Source organism: Misgurnus anguillicaudatus, chromosome 9 (genome assembly GCF_027580225.2).
Source record: "Misgurnus anguillicaudatus chromosome 9, ASM2758022v2, whole genome shotgun sequence".
NCBI classification, from domain to species: Eukaryota; Metazoa; Chordata; class Actinopteri; order Cypriniformes; family Cobitidae; genus Misgurnus; species Misgurnus anguillicaudatus.
The window spans coordinates 27352452-27372142 of record NC_073345.2 but is presented as its reverse complement, the minus strand read 5'-3'; the positions used below and the strand labels follow the sequence as shown (position 1 = coordinate 27372142).

Here is a 19691-nt window from a genome sequence, read left to right as displayed (position 1 = left end):
TTTGGTTCTACAAAGGTGTTACATAGGTGCTATATGGCATTTAAAATAGTTCCCCTATGATTACGAGCCAGTGAACCACTTTTAGTGCTATTTAGCCCCGTTTGTTTTTAGTGTGTACAGATTGAATGCGCTGTAAGAGGTTTTGGATAAAAGCGTTTGCCAGATGCATATATGTAAATGTTTATAGAGAAAATCCTGGGAGGGGCTTGCAGGTGCTTCACCATTCCCAGAAAAAGACCATGGCACACCCAAACTTTTAATATTTTGAAAGCATTTATATACAGGCTGTATTGTAACTAATAGATGAGTTAATTTTTAAAAAAGAAAGATAAAAAATAATTTTTAAAAAAGATAATTTAAAACGCATTTGCTTAAAAAAGAAAGAACTCTCCGTTAAAAATACTTCTGAATTGGTGTTTCTTATGCACCATATATAGATAATTGTGCTTTATAATGCTTGAAATGTTGAAATATATATATTTTTAAAGAAATAAATAAAAAGTATTACAGACCCCGCACAAATGACCCGGTGTCCCCTCTGCACTCGCATTTAAAGTTCTCTAGCGCCGCCCCTGGAGAACTTATACATACCCTTTACATTACTGCCTCCATTTCTCCTTATCGCCGTCCTCTTTTCTCACTTTGATTGAGGGCGGAGTGGGTTATTGAACTCTGGGTAGAATACCAGAGGGACTTGGCGCTCTTATGTAGGAGAGGTGATTGGGAGGTGTTTTTTTTTAGCCGGAGCAGGTCGAGAAAAGCAGCATCTTGGTGATATAAAACATTGATCAGCATTGATTTTGTGTGTCTGCAAGCGCGCGGCCTTCTTTGTCTCTCTCCTCTCACCTCCTTCTTCCTGCGTTTCGTGCTAAGCTATGAGCCGATGTTTACTCCCGGCTTTCTTAGTGGGCGGCATTTTATCCGAACAGAAGACGGTGGAAAAATCCATACGATAGATAAATAGAAAAAAAATGTAACCTTCTCAGGGACTGAAGGAAGACGAGGGAACCGGTCGAGGGACAAAGGGAGGGGAGAAAATGGAATGGGTCCATTTTCTGCCCTGCGCCACGAGGCGTGCAGGTGTCCACTTAGTGCTGGTGTGTAATTCATCCTGAAGAATATACGAGTTCAATCGACACCGTCCTAAACTAGACATTAATCAAAACAGAACTTCTGAGGCTAAAAACAGAGAGGTTTTACAGTCTTGGTGCTGTGGCAACATTTCAAACGTTATAAAGTTGACTGGGACTCGTCAAACAAAACTTTTTAAATAAAGATTTCTTCCCCCAACAAGCACTACATTTTTGAAGTCAACATAAAACAGCATTACAACCCATTTTACCTGTAATCTAATATATTTCTGAGGATGTGTGTGTTACATACCAGATTAGAGACCAAGAACTTAAAGGTTAGTGCAACCAGCTGATTAATGAAATAGATCTGTGACAGCCAAAAATTAAATGTAATACTTTATAATTTACATTTATTTTATGCATTTGGCAGACTATTTTGTCTGAATCATCAGTATGTGTGTTCCCTGGGATAAAACCCATGACCTTTTTGTTGCAACATTTTTAAAATAATGTACACGCATCATGCATGCACAACAAGGACACCTTTTGATTGGCTACTAACTTTAAACACTTCCTTCTGTAAGTGCATGTTACAGGTTCTAGCCATGCTTTGCATTCTTAGAAGCAAGAGTTGTATTACTCATTCCTGCAGAGCTATTAAACCCTATGCCCTGGATTTTCTCCAGGAGGTTCAAGCGGGAGCGGTACAGCGTTGTGGGAGTCTGTGGCGGCATTAGCGTCTTGCCGCAGAGCTTGGATGTCTGGCTTTAGGTCCCCGACCGCTTACCGGTGAGGCATGGAGGCCACAGTGCTGAAAACCCCATCAAGCCACAGTTCCAGGTCCTCGCGCAAGAAAGATGAAGCACGCTGGCTCATCAGGGGACATGGCCAAGCCCTGATGCCTCTTCTCGTGTGCCCATTCCAAAACTCGCACTCGCTCTTTCTGCCCCTTTTTCTCATTCACTCCCCTTTAGGGAGTGTGTTGCAAGGCCAACAAGCCGGAACCCCATGCACTGGCCTTAGGGGCTGTCGCTCGCTTGTTGAATAAAGGAGCTGACTGGCTGATTGATAGACCCTCACCAGTCTATGCCCCTCGCACGTTTCCTGGTTCACTGCCTTAAATAAGAACCCTTCGTCGGGCAGCCTGGTTTCAGCGTTCGTTAAATCTGGCGCTTGATGGATGGCACCAATTTTCTGCCGAACCCAGATGAGGCACCTATGCATGGCCCCTTCGCTTTTTTCCTCAGGTAAATCCCCGGCGTCCGGCAAACTGGAGTATCCTAAAACGGTATCAATCATAACAAAGGCCACTCTGCCACAGCACGATGTTTCAATTATACCTCTCCGCTCCCTCTCGGCCCCATCACCCCGTCCTGACATCCCCATCGTGCCCCGCGGCCAAAAGAGGAAAGCTTTCCGTCTCCTCGGCAACAGAAGCGTCTTTATCTCTTTTAATTCATTTTAGGGTTATTTATAAGCAAGTCTATCGTCCCCCTAAGGGCTGCACCAACCCCAGAGCTGACAGATGCTGCCAAAGCCCAAGTAAGCTGCTCTCGCCTGCTGGTACGGCGCTCGGTTCGAAAGGTATCGTCTGGAGCCCACTGAGCCCTGAGCTTTGTCTGTCTGGCACAACAGGAGACGGACGGGTGAAAAAAGTTAAGCAGGTGCAAGCCCAGAGTCTCTGGTGTGTCAGGGTCATTTGTTACCCAGCGAGGACAGACACGTTCCCCTCAGACACGGCTTGGGCAGATGGGAGGTCACTCTTGCGATGACGGAAACTGAGAGGGGTTGCAGCAGCATTTGGATGGCTCTGCGAGTGGGGATGTGCAAAATGACATTTTCAAAACTTGACCAAAAGGGTTATGTGTATGGCTTATGTGTAATAAAGCTGGTTTTAGGTTCACCAAGACACCTGTTCTGTGTTTAAAGAAGCATTTTTAATTTCATTTTTTTCAGCATCAGATTTTTTTAATAAGCCCATGAAGCCAATTTTTTTTGCACATATAAGATAAGGGTCTGAACTTACTATAACCATTATTTTAGAGGATTTAAAAATATGTCTTATAGAATTATTTACATTTTTTAGATTATCATTATCAAAAATTATCATTACTGCAACATGACATTACATTAAATATATCCATTTACAAACTCATGTTTCGGTAATGAGAACTAAAGAGGTATCTAGGTACTATGACAAACAAAATTTCAACTTTTATCTGGATAGAAAAAATAAGAACTGCTTACCTGCTAGCCATCTTGAGTGTCACAGTCAATTATGTCCCTTCCAACTATTTTTTTTTTTTTAAGTTCCTTGAGGGCTTAAACAATGATTGAAAATTGTTGCGGAGGATGAGAAAATTGGTCTGGGACACATTTATATTCTTTATTATTGTGTCTACATTTACCAATGATCAGCAAATAGCACATGTTTCTTTATTGTAAATGTTTATAGTATAAAATGCACTGAAGCTTTTTATTTTTTAATTATAAATATTTCCATGTCAAAGAACCCAAATCCAGTCATGGACACGCTGCGGTAATTAAAATTTTCCCCTTAAATGTGGAAAAAACAACAAAAATGGTTTGTATGATGTCATTTGAAATCATATGCAAAATAGTACAGGAAGAGATGTTTGTAACTGTATGCTTCTTATTTGATACTCTTACTTTGCATTTCCTTTTTTTATCTAAATGTTTTATGACACGCCATAAGTCTAATTTCGCAAGAATCACCCATATATGCATAGCTGTTTATTGTTTTATTTATTTATTTATCCACTATAGTGAATAAGATTGAAGGCCCTTGCGCTAGAATAAGCTTCTCTCGCACGTTGGCACGGATTTACGATTAAACTGAAATTTCACGACGATTGCCAATAGGGGGCGAACTTCAACAGTCTTGTCCAAATGTCATGTACAGTGGAAAGGCGGCTTTAGACTCTTAAAGAGCACTGTTATTGTCCGATTCACGTTTCTAAATTTCCTTTGGTGTGTAAGTGTGTATTAGTACAGGTTAATAACGATATGCAAAAGGTAAAAACCCCAAAGTAAAGGATGATGCGAGTCTTTTCTTGGACTACAACAAACACACAGATTGTACGCAACAGTTTACTTCCTGGGATTAGTGATGTAGACAAGACCAACATTATCATAATTCCTCCCTCTTGGACTCACAGCCTGTAAGTTAACTCCTGTTAGCATTGCATTGTAAGCGAATCTTTCAAACATGGTAAGGAGCGTCACATTTCTGGCTGATGTCAAAGACCAATCACAATATACAGATTAGCTGGCCAATCAGGGAAACAGAGCTTTCGGGAAGAGAGTGAAATCTGGAGCTGCAATAATGTACCGTATGTGGAAAATAATGTGTTTTTAACCATAAACCACGCGAACACATTGTATTATACCAAATACACAAAATAACGTTTTTTTTTTGCAATGAATGATTAGGATAAGGTTTTACATGGAACCACTCAGCAGGACAAATAACTTTTTAGGAAACCATTACTTTTGAGACTAATAAAAATGGCCCTAAAAATATAATTTTTTCTAGTCTAGTCTTTGTAAATAAGTCGCTTTATTGAATGAACTAGTCAGTAGTTAGTTTAATATTGTGCAACATTCATAGCTTAAAGATAAAAAACTACACCTAACTTATAATGAGCAGACTTTGCAAAATAATACTCCATCAGTAAAACTGTGCCTCCAGTTATTATGAGAAATTAAATGCTCCCTACCAACCATCTGCATGCTCCTGAAAATTAATAAAAAAATATGGATGTTTATTTAGATGATTTATATCCACCATCATAAATAAAACGAAATGTTATCCATTCAATCGAATAAATTCCACCTTTATATCAATGTAATTTTGAATGTCATAAAATTGCATAATTAATAAAACAGTCCGTCATCTTTCTCCATTGCTCCTCGGGCTAATCAATGTCACGTTCAATAAGTGCACATTTATGACATTTTAAAAGTTTCAGCTTCAGAAACTACAGCTAATTTGTCTCCATCTCCTCATTTCTTAAAGACACTGAATTCGAGAGGCATCAGAGTTGGTAAAGACTTTAACTTCGGCACAGTTCATAAAGTTTGACATTACCCAAGGTCAAGCAGCACTCGGAGCAGCCCGGATCCTGTTTCGAGCTGTAATCCCCTCCTTCCGTCGCTCGGTTTCAAAGCTGGAGCGCTGGGCAGGGTCAGACGGTCCGTCAGGACAGCTGGGTCTTCAGACTGGAACGATCCACTGCAGAGATCCTGCCCATTACCAGTCTCATTAAATAGCTTCGTCTTTATTATCTCCCTCTGGCCACGGCTATTGATTAAAAATTCAAAATGAAGCGAGATTAGATCGATGCACCTCTCCTTAAATCATCAACTCATACGACCAGAACTTCAGCTAACACACCTATAACACAAGGCCTAAAAAGTATCTTTGTTCAGGGATCTCAAGGATGCCTAATGTGGCACATGGTCACAGGGGATTGTCATCTGTACTTATGCAGAAGGGAAAAATCTATTAAAAGCATGCTTTTAACCATACATTAGCTCAAGAGTTTGTATATAAAAATGGTTTTATGAGGTCAGAATTGCTCTAATAAAGCATTTTCACATGTGAGTTATTTAATGCACTGTTTCACACAATAAACTTGAAGGTAGCAATATTCAATATATTTTACTAGGTTTTTTTTAATATTCTGATATTTGTAGTGTGTGCAACAAAGTAATTGAATTTGAAAATGTTTGTTGCACTTGTGGAAACACCCTTAAGAAAATTAATAATTGTTTTACTAAAAATTGTTACAATAGTTAAACCATGGTTACCACAAATTAACCATGGCTTTGCTACAAAATATCAACTATAGCTTAACTCTGGTGTCTGTATGTTTTTGTTTAATGGATTTACAAAAGGTAATCAATATGCAAACAATATGTAAATAAATAAGGTTACTACTATAATACACCCATGGTTGATTTTGTTACAGCAAGTCAAAATAATTGTTAATGTCAACCTGATGTGGCAACCTAGGCTACTGTATTTCCATAACGTGACATATTACCTTAAAATGTCAGTTGTGACGTCATGTTAACATTAAGGTCATTTAAGATCTGCATTAACATTAGATGGGAAAATAAACATTTGACACAACATATATTATTATTCACACACTACTGCCGCAAATACTGACAGGCGTATGACATCAAAGTACCGCGAGAGCAATACGTAAGCGTACGTAGCAATCTACTCGTGAATCAATCTCGCGGTACTTTGATGTCACACGCCTGTCGAAGTATCACGAAAACTGAACAATAATTCTGCGTTTTGAAATTGCAGATATTAATAGCAATATAGCCTCCACATTTCCTGCTCTGAACAGATGAAACTAAAAAGTATATTTTTTTCAAACCAGAGACCAAAGCTTTGAAGGCCAAATGGCCGTTTGACCGGCCAGCGCACAATCTGGTTCCATTCTTATATTGTACAGTTCAATATAACAAGTGGACTTTTGGGCATCTAATGATTGGTTTCTCACAGGAAAGCTAGTATGCTCACCGACGGATGGAGAGGTGGCGCAGCCAGACGCACACCGGGGAACGACGTGGATGGGTTTGATTCACCCTGGCACACAAACAGAACAACTGGCGGGCTTCTTCTGCAGATGGGAATGCAGGTGGGCATAAAGCAGGGCAGGAGGGAGCGCAGGGGGCGTCTGCCAGGTTTGTGTCGTCCTTGTAGCTCAGACTAGGTGCACTTCTTTTTTCCAGTTGATCACATCTGGGCCGAAGTCAAGAATGTATCAGTGAATCTGCACTGCCCTCTACAGGAACCTTGCGTGAGTGTCTGCAAATGCCAAACAACTTCATCGGGCCATCTATATTAAATATATATATATATGTATTTCTCCACCTCAACTTAAAGGTAATTTACTTAGTGCCCTGGCAAACGAATCCATTTATAGCAGATGAAAAGAAACGATTGCGCAGTTGGTGTGAATGTTGAACAGATTTCGTCGAACAGGTCATTCCATCAAGCAAGCAGTGGAACGAGGACGTCAATTGGGTCTAAATGAGAACAGCCGCGTTCTTTGTTGTTTTTGGGCACGAGCGCGTGCTTACTCATAATGTGTCAGCATGAGTCATCGAACTTCTGCTGCTATAAACAACAGCAACGAAACAACAAAACTATTTATCTGAGAGGTACTGTAAATCACAGCATCAAAAGCCACAACGTAGCCTCTCTAGATCTGTTAAGCCTCATTTCAGACAGTATGCCGTCTTTTAATCCCGATCACTTTGCAAATAAAAAAATATATCATTGTAAACTGGCAAAGAAACAGCATTGATTTCTAAGGAATGGAATACAGACAGCTAATCGATGCATGTGTGTGTCTTCTGCACAGGCCGTGAGTACAAATCAATGTCAGGGGAGGCGTCATTGACAGGCAAAGTAAACCTGCATTAAAGCACAGTTAGTGACCCGGTTAGCGGCAACATTTTAGAAGGCGTGTATGTTATCCAAACATGCCACAGCTTTCACAGGCCTGTTTGCTTTTGTCATGACATTTTTATTCTTATAACTGCAAGGGAGATTTGCTTTTATCCATCAGGTCCTGATAAAAGTGAAACTCTGCTAAGAATAAATAACACCAAAGTCCTTTAAACGCAGTTTATTTATATAACAAGCAAAATTAACAGCACGTAGATTACCTAGGAAACCAAAACATTTGTTATTTTCCACGAGGTATTTGTTCAAGAGTTCAGCAACTTGTCAGACTGAAACCGGAAGTAAAGTTCGGACCAGACGCGTATCGCGTCACCGCACGTGCGTCTGATGAAACGGTCCAACACAGAAGAAACTTGCAAAGGTAAAATCAATGCAACTCAGATTTCATGTTGACATTAAAGTATGTTGACTCTTGGATATGCATGAACCTTAATATCTTTAATATTAAAGGACAAGTTCGGTATTTTACACTTAAAGCCCTGTTTTCAGACCGTTCATGACGAAATAGAACGGTCTTGACTGAAATCTCGCCACATGCTGCCGGCCCGAGAATCCTCGGGTGTTTGTTGTATCACCTCCCACCTCTACAATGTGTGTGAAACAATCCTTCCTAAAATGCATTAAACTTTCATTTACAAAGACGCTAAACTAAGCAAAGATGCTTTCCAACAGGTGTTTAACCATTCGTTGTAAACTTGTGGACCTATTTTTCCAAACGCCTCACACCTGTACATTCTTCCATTGAGAGCTTGAATAATAGACGCTCCAGCCCAGTTGGTGGCGATAATCCACCTTTGCCAATTTCAAGAATACAAACAACGTTCCCGGCGCGGAGTAATACCGTACCTCACAGCACATCTAATACAAGTCAATGGAGTTGGACAAAAACTATGATAAAACCTGTTGGAAAGCATCTTTTGCAGCGAACACCCCTGACCACTCAGTGAGTTTCACGTCTTTGTAAACGAAAGTTTAATGCATTTTAGGAAGGATTGTTTCAGTGCACCTATGCAGCCATTGTAGAGGTGGGGGCTGATACAACAAACACCGGAAAAATCTCGGGCCAGTTCATATGTCCAAATTTCAGTCAAAATCGTTCTATTTCATCATAAACAATTTAAAAACAGGGCTTTAAGTGTAAAATACCGAACTTGTCCTTTAACAGATTAAGGTCAAGTCATTTCAACTTTTTATTTTATATCTAGAGTAGTGATGAGTTACTATAACTTTACATGTAAAATTCCCTAAACATGTCATGTATTATTGATCACATCATCTTTTACAGTGCAACTGTACGTAATGCATTTATTAAATGTGCAGTATTACTTTCAAATCAAACAAATCAAACAGCTATTTCAGAAAAAACCTGCATTTTACATTCCTAATGTGTTTCTGTGTTGTAATTCTTGTCCGATGATTGGCCCAAACATATTAATGCCAGGCCACCCTTGGTCTTTGCCCTTTCCTGCTCATCAAATCGCTGCTCCACCTCTGTCCCAAACTCAACTAAATGATTTATTGATCCAGGGCAACCTCCATATAACCTGTAAATTACCTCAACACCATGTCATTATCTACCAATGATGAGCAGGGCCGAAAAAACCAAGATGCCGCCTCTCGGCGGAGACTTCATTCAATGCCGGACCCAAGTCTGATTCAAACTTTGATCAGGCTTAACCTGCTTTGCAATAATTACTATTCCTGTGAGGGCTTAGATGAGGTTGGAGGTTCAATGAATCCATGGACCCATGACCACCCTGTCTGAAAGCCTTGTTTGAACTTAACGAAGAGTTGAAGCCCAATTCGTCAGTGAGATAAATGAGATGGACCCAGCAAACCGGCACTCGGGTTTTCTCCGCACCAGCAAACGCTGGACGATGGTTTCCTGACAAAAATATATATTGTTACTTGATAGCGGACGGCTTAACTATTTATCACAGTCTCGTTGTGTAAAGTGCCAACTGCCAAATACATTTTAGCGTGTTTAAAGGATTAGTCCATTTTCTAAAAAAAAATCCAGATAATTTACTCACCACCATGTCATCCAAAATGTTGATGTCTTTCTTTGTTCAGTCGAGAAGAAATTATGTTTTTTGAGGAAAACCCCAACACGTAACACTTTTAATGCAGTTTAAAATTGCAGTTTTAACAGAGTTTAAAAAGGAGTCTAAACGATCCCAAACGAGGCATAAGGGTCTTATCTAGCGAAACGATTGTCATTTTTGGCAAGAAAAATGAAAATATGCACTTTTAAACCACAACTTCTCGTCTATTTCCAGTCCTGTGACGCGCCAGCGCGACCTCATGGAACTGCGTAATGCTGTGGAAAGGTCATGTGTTACATATATGAAACGCACATTTGCGGACCATTTTAAACAATAAACTGACATAAAGACATTAATTAGTATCATTCCAACAACGTCGTATCTTTCTCCAAAGTTGTAAACACTGGGGCGTAGTTTCGCATATGTCCTCCGTGACCTCTTGACGTGATAACGTATTGCGTGAGGTCGCACTGGCGCGTCACATGAATGGAGATAGATGAGAAGTTATGGTTTAAAAGTGCATATTTTCAAAAATGACAATCATTTCGCTAGATAAGACCCTTATGCCTCGTTTGGGATCGTTTAGAGTCCTTTGAACTGCAATTGTAAACTGCATTAAAACTAATAAGTGTTGGGGTCCATTAAAGTCCATTAAAATGAGAAAAAAACTGGAAAGTTTTCCTCAAAAAACATAAGTTCTTCTCGACTGAACAAAGAAAGACAAACATTTTGGATGACATGGTGGTGAGTAAATTATCTGGATTATTTTTTAAGAAAATAGACTAATCCTTTAACAGAACAAATAGCTTTCCATATATTATAAACAGTTACAAATAAGGAATAATGTGCATTCAGATGGTTGTGTGCATTGGGGTTCTGATCACTTTGTATACACTGTAAAAAATGTGTTGCACTTACATTTTTAAGTTTAAGCAACTTGACATTACGATTAATTTCAACTTTCTTGACTAGTGAGGAGTTGCTATAAATCTTAAAATTAAAGTTGAAATAACTTAAGCAAATTCAACTTAATTCCATAATTTATAACAACAAAAGTTGAAATGAATTGTAAATTCAAGTTGATTAAACTTAAAAGTTTATGTGCAACAAGGATTTTTTTTACAGTGAAGGTTCAATTTGCGAAAACAATCTTAATGTGCACTATTTAGCTTATATACAACTTCTTTTTACACAAGTAAACAATTGGACTTGAAATATTAATTTGAAATATTTTATTAGTTCTTTTGAAACCATTTTAAACTTTGCGTGAGAATCAAGCATTCCAGAGAGAGATGTCACACAATAACATGCATGCGCATGACATCACTGTTTTCACAAATGTATACTTTTGTAGTTTGTTGTCATTGTCACCCATTTCAAAATTAACGCACAGCGTCTTATGAGATCTTATGTGTTTTTCAAGCCCTATTATATCATAGGACGATATATCGGTGTATCCCTAAATAATAGTAAGAAATTCGTTTTTTGAAGGTATGCGTTTTCACGCTCCCAGTGTTATCATGTCAATGAATGGCCAAAATGCATAGTCCATGCTTAGTTGAAAACAGTTTTGTTTGTTTATTTTTTTACTATTAAGTTCTTCAGTTTGCCACAGAGTACTTGAAATCCCATTAACTGTTGTAAATTCCCTGTGATGATTATAACTTTAACTTTATCATTTACTGCCCACAAATTAGTAACATTGTGGAAATCGATACTGAGACATACAGTTGAGGTCGGCAGGAACCAACGGCATAAAGCACAGTAATCTAAACTAGTAGCCACTCAAACGTGAGCCAAAATTGCAAACCATATCAGTGCCAAAATACACATCCAGTGACTCTATCGAACAGGAATATAGTGAATTAAATAGAGACCGGGTGGCTTCATTCAAGCTCTGAAGACACAGTCTGTTGCTAATGAATGGTGCTACAATTAATGCAGAGGAATAAAGTACAATTAAAAACTCATCATTCTTCAGCAAGGTCAAAAAGTTTAATGGTACCATTTTACTTCAGTATCAGAGTAATTATACTTAGTGAGAGGCAAAAAAACCATACAGGATTATTCTGTGCCATGCTAACGCTTGGGGTGGAGTCTTGGAAAAGCAAGTCAGCACTGCCCCCATCTGGTGCTTTGGAGAACAGCAGAATTTCAGAACAGCTGGTCAATAAATTACTTTGCATAAACTCTCTCGGATTATTATATTGCATTTAGCATATGCTTACAAAAACAAATCCAATACTGTCCAGTCATTTATCACACATTTGCTAGAATTCACAGGCATCAGAAGCGCAGTAAACTGAACAAAGTCTATCATGGTTGTATGGCAATATTTTCAGACCAAATGAAAGTAAATCCGAAGTGTTTTAATGCTGAATATTTTTGCATATTTACAAAATTCTGAAACACACTGACAAGTTAAAGTAATGAAAACATGTTGAACGAAACTAAGTCAGTTTGCATTTTCGTTCATAGGTTTTCAATGTTGTTACAAGCAATCACAATTATTCAAGCAAAAACCAAATGAGTAGCCTATCGTCTTCCTGTAGCAACAAATGGCCATGCTTTCCAGACCCTTTTAACCATTCACAATAAAGAAAAACACCATAGACAAGTAAGAACACACTTCTCAAGTATTTTTCAATACACTAAATTGTTGTTTGAGGTACCCATGTGTTGGATAAGCAAGCTGCCACGTCTTTCGGAAGCTGTTTTTAGATCAGACACATTGTCTGACAGATTCAGTCACTGTTACGGCAGAGTGGATGAGTGCACATTCGCAGTTGTGTGGGAAGAGCTAAAAATAAGCTTGAAGGTCGGAGATTAGAGAAAGCTTGCGGTGCCAGTCGATTGCTGGCGAGCTGGAAGGGCGTTAAACAACCAGACGCAAACAAAAGGTGACCCCTTGCACAGCAAAATAATAATCTGATAAAAATGATCTGACCATGATGTTACTGTTGTGCCATCATTGAAAACATGCAAATATGAGGCAGCTAAGATGAAAAGATTGGCTCATGTTACATACAAAACATACCACACAAAATGAACATCACTTTCGTGGGTGAAGAGAATGAAATGGTCCATAAATGTGGCAGTAAAAGGCTTGTTGGTGATGTTTTTGGCACTGAATAATAAGTACAGCAGTTGAGTAAAAAAAAAAAATCACTTACAATGTGATTATATCACAAATGTGCTGCATGCACTGTCTAACTTACTTTACTGAACTGTATATTGCTATTGCTTGCAGAACATTAATTCATATACATTTGCAAATTCGTACATTCCAGAAAAAAAAACGAGTAGATTAGCTCTAAGGAGACCATTAAAAGCAATTTATGATGAGCACCTTGTGAGAAACGAAGGCTTATATACAGTACTGATAAAATTTCCCTTTTGTAAAATGCAGATGAGAGAATGCAAGGAGCATTGTGCAAAATTACCTTTCACAGCCCTTCAATACGTGCGTTACCTATTAGTACAGTTGGTTGACTTAACCATGTGCTGATGCTTATTTTTGTTAACATTTAGGCTAGAATGATAAAACATGGCATCTCGTAGAAATTCAGTGTTTAAATACAAGGCACAGAATTAATTCAGCTATGTATTGCATGTTATAATTACACAAAAGCACAGCCCAGGGACAACAGGGACCTTAAAGGGATAGTTCACCCAAAACTTAAAATGTTGTCATCATTTACTCATCCTCTATGAGTTAGTTTCTTCTGTTGAAGATATTTTGATAAATGATGGTAACCACACAGCTCACTGTATTTGTTGACTTTAATAGTAGGATACAAAATCCTATTAACTGTGTGCGCTTACCATCACTTATCAAAATATCTTTTTTGTGTTCAAAAGAACAAAGAAACTCATACAAGTTTAAAACAACTTAAGGGTGAACTTATTTTTGGTAAACTATCCCTTTAATTCTTACAAAAAGAGGCATGCTGTCCTGTGTTCACATCTTAAGACTTGGATAGGTCATGAAAAACCTTTCCTAATTCCCTGAAACAAAAAAGTCATCCAAGCTTCATGCACTAAACAAGTCTTACTGAACCCATTCAAAATACGCAATATCTTCAAGATCTACAGGATAGTCAGTCAGATGTATCGGCTCTTTGTTATCGTATCGCTCTCCTTTGTAACTTTTCCAGCGTCCGGCCGGTAGGTATATATCGCGTTCCTGCTTGCCAGGTTCCAGAACCGGTGCCACCATCAAATCATCTCCTATCAGAAATTGCGAGTCAACCCTGTAAGCCGTTTCATCACTGGTGGCAATCCACCATAACGGGCGAATGATTGGGTCTCCGGTGTCCAAAACTTCTCCAGCCAGTTCGATAACCCTCGGCGCAACCAGTGTCTCGTGTAGCTCGGTGAACCGCTTAGCGATAGCCACCACCTCATCATCGTATTCCCAAGGAGGGATGGAAAACTGCATGGAGGGCATGAAAGCAGACAGCTCCAGCCAACGGATGTAGAGCTCACGGTCTGGCAGTCTGCCGTTCCCATCGGTGCGGTTGAGATAGGCGTTGCCTCCGATCATGTCCGGCAGGATGAACTGGTAGCCTAAGATGCTGATGGTGAGAACGGTTGGGATCAGGGACTTCAGGCCAAGCTCGTAGCCCCAAACGGAGTCCCGGTCAATAAGACGGAAAAAACACGAGATGTTCTGGGAGCCGTAGCCGGATCGAAGCTCGGCACGCTCATTGAAGGGGATGGCCATTTCTGTGTAGCGTCGCGTGAAGGTGCTCGGGTCAGGGAGGTGGGCTCGGGTTTGAAACTGCCAGGGCAAGTAGCTGGTTTCCCCTGCATCCAGTTTGAAGGAGCACACACCATATTTGGAGCGCAACGAGTGAAGTTGCGCCGTGAACCATTTTCGAGCTTCAATGTAGGTAAAGTCAAGGATCCCTCCGATGCCATTCCACCACTTAACAAGAGCAGGAAGTTGACCTGTGGGCTCCATTACAAACAGGCCTTTTTGTACGCATTCTCCAAAGTTTGCTGAATCATAATTTACAAAAGGGTGTGTCCACAGCGATACTAAAATGCCATCCGCTTTGAGTTTTTGAAACATTGCGGAAGCATTTGGAAACTTCTGCGGGTCAAACTCAAATTCTCCGTACTGTTTAGTGTACCGATCATCAAGCTCTAGGTGGCTACAATTAAAACCATACTTGCGTATGTTCTCTGCGTAACTCAAAAGCTTTTCTTGGTTGATTTCAGTCTTGTGTAATGCCCACGTAGACCATATTGGGTGCCGGAACATTTCTTTACTGGGCACTTTGTTGGGTTTAGGGAAGTATCGGCGAACCATGACCTTGTGTATGGAGGTCACATCCGAGCCTACGCAGACTCTGTAGCTAAGCTCAGCATACGGAGGTCTGCCAGGCGCAGGTTTGTACGGACTGTCCTGATATCGGGCCTGGAAGTACATGGTTTTCTCTGTATCGTTCCAACCCAGGTGGAAGGGCACAGAGTCGTTGATCTTAATGGCCGTGGCATTCGACGAGATCCAGTAGCGCTCCAGGATGCCGCCAAAGTCGTTCCGATTGGAGTACACATCACTGGTGACAAAAGGTTTGGGTGCCTGTTGTCCCGAGATGGCAATGGGCCAATGTTGAACTGCAGTCTCAGCACCACCGTACCAGTATGATCCATTGTAGGACATGGCATGTTCCACAGGCCGATCAGACTCCAGCTCCTCCCAGCGCACGCGGTAACACATCACAGTTTCTTTTGGCTTCACGGTCATAATGAAGAATTTCACCTTTCCGGCATATGATCGAGAGCAACTCAAGATCACTCCTTCCTTAGAGCAAGAGTCAAGATCAAGTGTGCCAGATCTGAAAAACATAAACAGATCAATAAAATGCTATGAAACATGAGAAACTTCACTGTGAGGAACCTTTTGTAGCACCTTTACTTTTAAGACTGCATAAGCACTAACCTGAATCCCATCTTCAGAACAATCCCACCAGCATGGTTGCGGATGACAAATCCATCCTTATTCAGATCAAGTAATTCTGTGTCCAACAGGTCGGCTTTACGAAGGGAGGCAATATAATAACACCAAGCACTCACAGCTGCAATCACCAGAACCACCCCAATAACTCCAGCCCCCACTAGAGGGCGAGTGTCCTTGTCTCTCTTTTTAATGGGCACTCCCTCAGTAATCGTTCCCCCAGCTCCTCCTGGGACAACTTGGTACATTTTCTTTTAACTTCTCAGGTTTACAGTTACAAAGTTGTTCGATGGCTGTTTTTTTAAGGCTGCAGTGATATAATGTTAGCTGATTTGGATTTTGTTGCTAGTCACAGAGGTAATGAGTTTTGCATCCATTTTTCTTCTCTCAGTGTAGCATCTTGTGCATTGTCTTTTATGAACCTTGGGGGAAAAAAGTGGCAAAAAGTATCAATGGAAAGTCCAAACAAAAATGTAGTTGTCATGCAGATACAGGAGTCACAGCGCAAGTACACAAAAACCTTTCTGTGCTTTAATGCTGGTCGGCTGGGAACTAGAAACCTTTACAAAAACAGTTCCTGCATGCTGCCAAAGTGTCTCACTGTGGCAGTGTGTTTCAAAAGAAAACACAAGGCCACCTGCAAAACTTTGGAAATAGCAAGATGCCACCAGACTTTTAAAAGCACATTTAAAGGTGCAATGTGTAACTTTTAGAAGTATCTCAGAAATGCAATATAATACACATAACTATATTATCAGTGGTGTATAAAGACCTTACATAATGAACTGAATTGTTTTTATTACCTTTTTATTACGTTTTTTCTACACACCCCGCAGGTCTCCTTACATGGAAGTCGCCGTCATGTTTTTACAGTAGCCCAAAATGGAAAAACTGTTCCACGTAGTGCTGGGCAAAGATTAATCACGAATAATCGTATACAAAAGAAACTATTTTTAGCATTATATACTAGTGTGTTCTGTGTGTAATTATTATGTATATATAAATACACACACATTCATGTATGTATTTAAGAAACATTTACATGTGTATATATTTATTTATATTTTCAATATTCTATATTATATATACATTTTAAAGAGTTATATATAAATAAAAGATTCTGAAATGTATACATGTATGCGAGTGTGTTTAAATATACATAATATATTTTCACACATATATTATGCAAAATGTATTTTATTTTGTATTCGATTAATCGCAATTAATCTTTGCCCATCACTGAGCATTTTGTCCCTACTTTGTCTCAGACAAAAACATGTTTGTCCTGTGGCAGCTACTAGGGATGTTAATACTTAATCGATCTTTGATTAATTGTCGATAAGAATTAAATCGATAAAACTTAACGATTGTCGAAAAAGCAAGCACGTGTGTGTGGCGCCTTCGCAAAGCACATACACAGCTGGTGAAAAAATTAAACAAGCGCGAAGAAGTTAAACTAGCCATGATTACAACGATGCTCGATGCCAAACACACACCTGGGCTTCTTAACCTCATTCGAGACGAGGCTGGCTGCTAACGCAACGAAGAGGCATCTGCAGTGGATCTGAGAGGGTCCGATGCCGAAAATGCAAACACGGTTACTGAAAGCAAAGACCCTCTTCAGTGAAGACTACCAGATTAGCATACCAACGCTGCTATACACAGGAAAGGAGACCAGAAGCCGTTTTTAATAAACAGATTAAAATGTAAAACTTAAATTCTGGCAAGAAACTGTTAAATGTAAACTATAATTGACTGCCGTTACACTCTGAACGCCCGCAACATATATCATTGATCATCATTATTGACTGGCTGAGGCGCTACACGCCCAACACTGTTGCGGGTTTTCTAATGGAAGGTTGAAGTCTTCATAATATAAGCATCTTTGCTGAAAGTACGCCGCAAGTCTAAAGCTGAGGTAATAACAGGAAAAGTGCCCTTCGTGTGCTTCTTGGATATAATTACAACAAGCGATGTATCAACGACTCAGAAAACGAGGTGAACAACTAGGAAAAAAACACTTGATGATAATGAAACTTTTATGAGACTTTCATCTGACTATGCGGAGTGCCCGTTATGAGGCGGAGTTTACTGTGTCTATTAGTCATTATATTTCATTAAGAGATTAAATTGATGATTTTTATCAAAACACTAACTACATTGACTCATTTTATAATCCCACTAGCATGTTATTTACACAAAATAAAATCTTTTAATTCGCGTGAGGAAGCTGCCATTTTTACGCACACTTTTATGTCATTGGCTATTAGGGCTGCAATTAACGATTATTTTAATAATCGATTAATCTGTCGATTATTTTTTCGATTAATCGATGAATCGGATAAAAAACAAAAAAAACAAGAAAAGCATTAATTTCCAACCCCTTATTCAAAACAGAACTAAAATCTTTACAAATTGCACAAACATGCACCGAGTCGAAGTACTCCCATAAGTGCTATTACGCCATACAATATAGTTCCTCTTTTAAATCCGCTTAGAAAAGCGCTACGTTTTATTTTGTATCACCAAACTTGCTCATATAACTACTCGTCTTAAATAGGAAAAACGTTGATGTGTTTGGTCACTTCTAACTTTATCTCTAAATGGTACCATTGAATGAATGGGGCTAAGCTAAGTGCTATCGAAGCGTCGCAGCGCGCTCCAGCGCTTACGTGCACGCACACAGATGATAGAGGGATGTATCAACAATTCTTAGTTAAGGTAATAACATATTTTAATATTGAAAATGAGTAGATTATTCCTTTAAATATTCTAATTTAACGTCAGGCCTAGTCCTGGATTAATCTAAACCCTAATCTAAGGGATTCTTTTAAAACAGATTTTAACCGTTTTAACGAACATGCCTTACTAAAAACATTACTTCTGTGCATTTTCAGGCAAAACAAAGGGCACTGATGTAATTTAAGATAAGTAAGTGCAAGTTGTTTTCACTTTGAATAGCTTTTTTAATTTTTAAGTCATTTTGTGGTCCCTAGTGGTTGAGAAACAAGCACTAACGTAGATTACACCAACAACATTGCATAAAAGAGGATCTTGCTAAGTTCAGCAGTTGTCATGCATAGAAACTGTGAACACTGGGCGGCAATGGGAAACATTTAATAAGAGTACTTTGCAATGCAAATTGCTGAAAGTAAAATATTTGAAAGCTATTTTATACCAACATAAACCAACTGTTGCATAAGTTTAACTTTACAAGTTAATATATTTAATGAGATAAAGCAATCATATACTATCTTGCGAGTAAACAATATTTTGCTGATTCAGAACATGTGACTTGAAGATTTGTTCAGTAGAAACAGGTTTTGCAGTGTTTTTGCACACGTGTATTTATTTACTAGATAGGGGCTCAAAAGCACAAGAGCTCAAACCATATGTGGCCAGAAAAATAGGTCAGATAGTTTTATCATCAGGCTTTCATGACATAACCTTTACTAAAATAGTACTGCCCTGAAAACAGAGGCTCATTTGACCACTTTATAAAAGATCATACGTAACCCAGAGATAATGCGTAAACCCAGTCCTAAAACATGAAGAGGCGACAAGTAACCGTAATTAATAATAAGCAATGTTGTAATGGGTCTAAGACGGATTCAAGTTTTGGAAGGTAAAGTAAGAAATTAGTATACCACAATAGAAAAGAGTTTAGTATTTTTATCACGAGGTAAAAACACGACTAAGGGATCTGATTTATCAGCACGACACGAGTGTAACATAGGCGCGGGCTATTTCTGAGGTAAACTTAGCGCGTATCAGCTCTTTGACTCTCTAAATATGTGTAGTTAGATCAAATAACACACTTACCAGTTGGAGTAGGCTTGATTTCGAGGACTGTTGACATACTCCAAACAACTGAAGACGCTGCTGAACTCTGTCTTGTAATGGGAGGAGCTTGTGCGTTTGACTTTATGATGCGTTGCGCAATCCAATGGGCGTATGACATCAAGATTCCGCGAGAACACAGCTTTCGAATCTTCCTCGCAGTACTTTGATGTCATAAGCCGATCGGTCTGCGCAGCGCTGTGTGAAGTCGAATACACCTTCATACTCTGCGGAAGTCGTCCGGTGTGACTATG

General features: G+C 39.3%; 1 protein-coding gene and 1 long non-coding RNA gene across 3 annotated transcripts; both read right to left on the bottom strand.

Annotated features, from left to right (window-relative positions):
- Positions 1-4837: 4837 nt before the first annotated feature.
- On the bottom strand, positions 4838-6855 carry LOC129424217 (uncharacterized). The gene is made up of 2 exons (XR_012371193.1): positions 6637-6855; positions 4838-5397 (listed from the first exon to the last, which is right to left on the bottom strand). It is a non-coding gene; the product is annotated as an uncharacterized lncRNA (long non-coding RNA).
- Positions 6856-11605: 4750 nt separating this feature from the next.
- On the bottom strand, positions 11606-19568 carry myorg (myogenesis regulating glycosidase). Of its 2 annotated transcripts, none has more exons than XM_055179979.2 (3): positions 19420-19568; positions 15583-16019; positions 11606-15478 (listed from the first exon to the last, which is right to left on the bottom strand). In XM_055179979.2, the coding sequence occupies exons 2-3, from the start codon at positions 15843-15845 to the stop codon at positions 13684-13686; spliced, it is 2058 nt and encodes a 685-aa protein (XP_055035954.1). In that variant the 5' UTR covers positions 15846-16019; positions 19420-19568; the 3' UTR covers positions 11606-13683. The 2 variants fall into 2 exon arrangements, with proteins under 2 accessions (XP_055035954.1, XP_073727512.1); XM_073871411.1 differs by lacking the exon at positions 19420-19568 and adding an exon at positions 16401-16509.
- Positions 19569-19691: the final 123 nt, after the last annotated feature.

What these genes read in the sequence shown, in the direction of transcription:
- myorg (XM_055179979.2), bottom strand. Translation starts at nt 15,845, where the DNA reads ATGTACCAAGTTGTCCCAGGAGGAGCTGGGGGAACGATTACTGAGGGA. An exon ending in GTTCTGAAGATGGGATTCAG is followed by an intron (nt 15,479 to 15,582) that starts GTTAGTGCTTAT and finishes TATGTTTTTCAG; the next exon opens with ATCTGGCACACTTGATCTTG.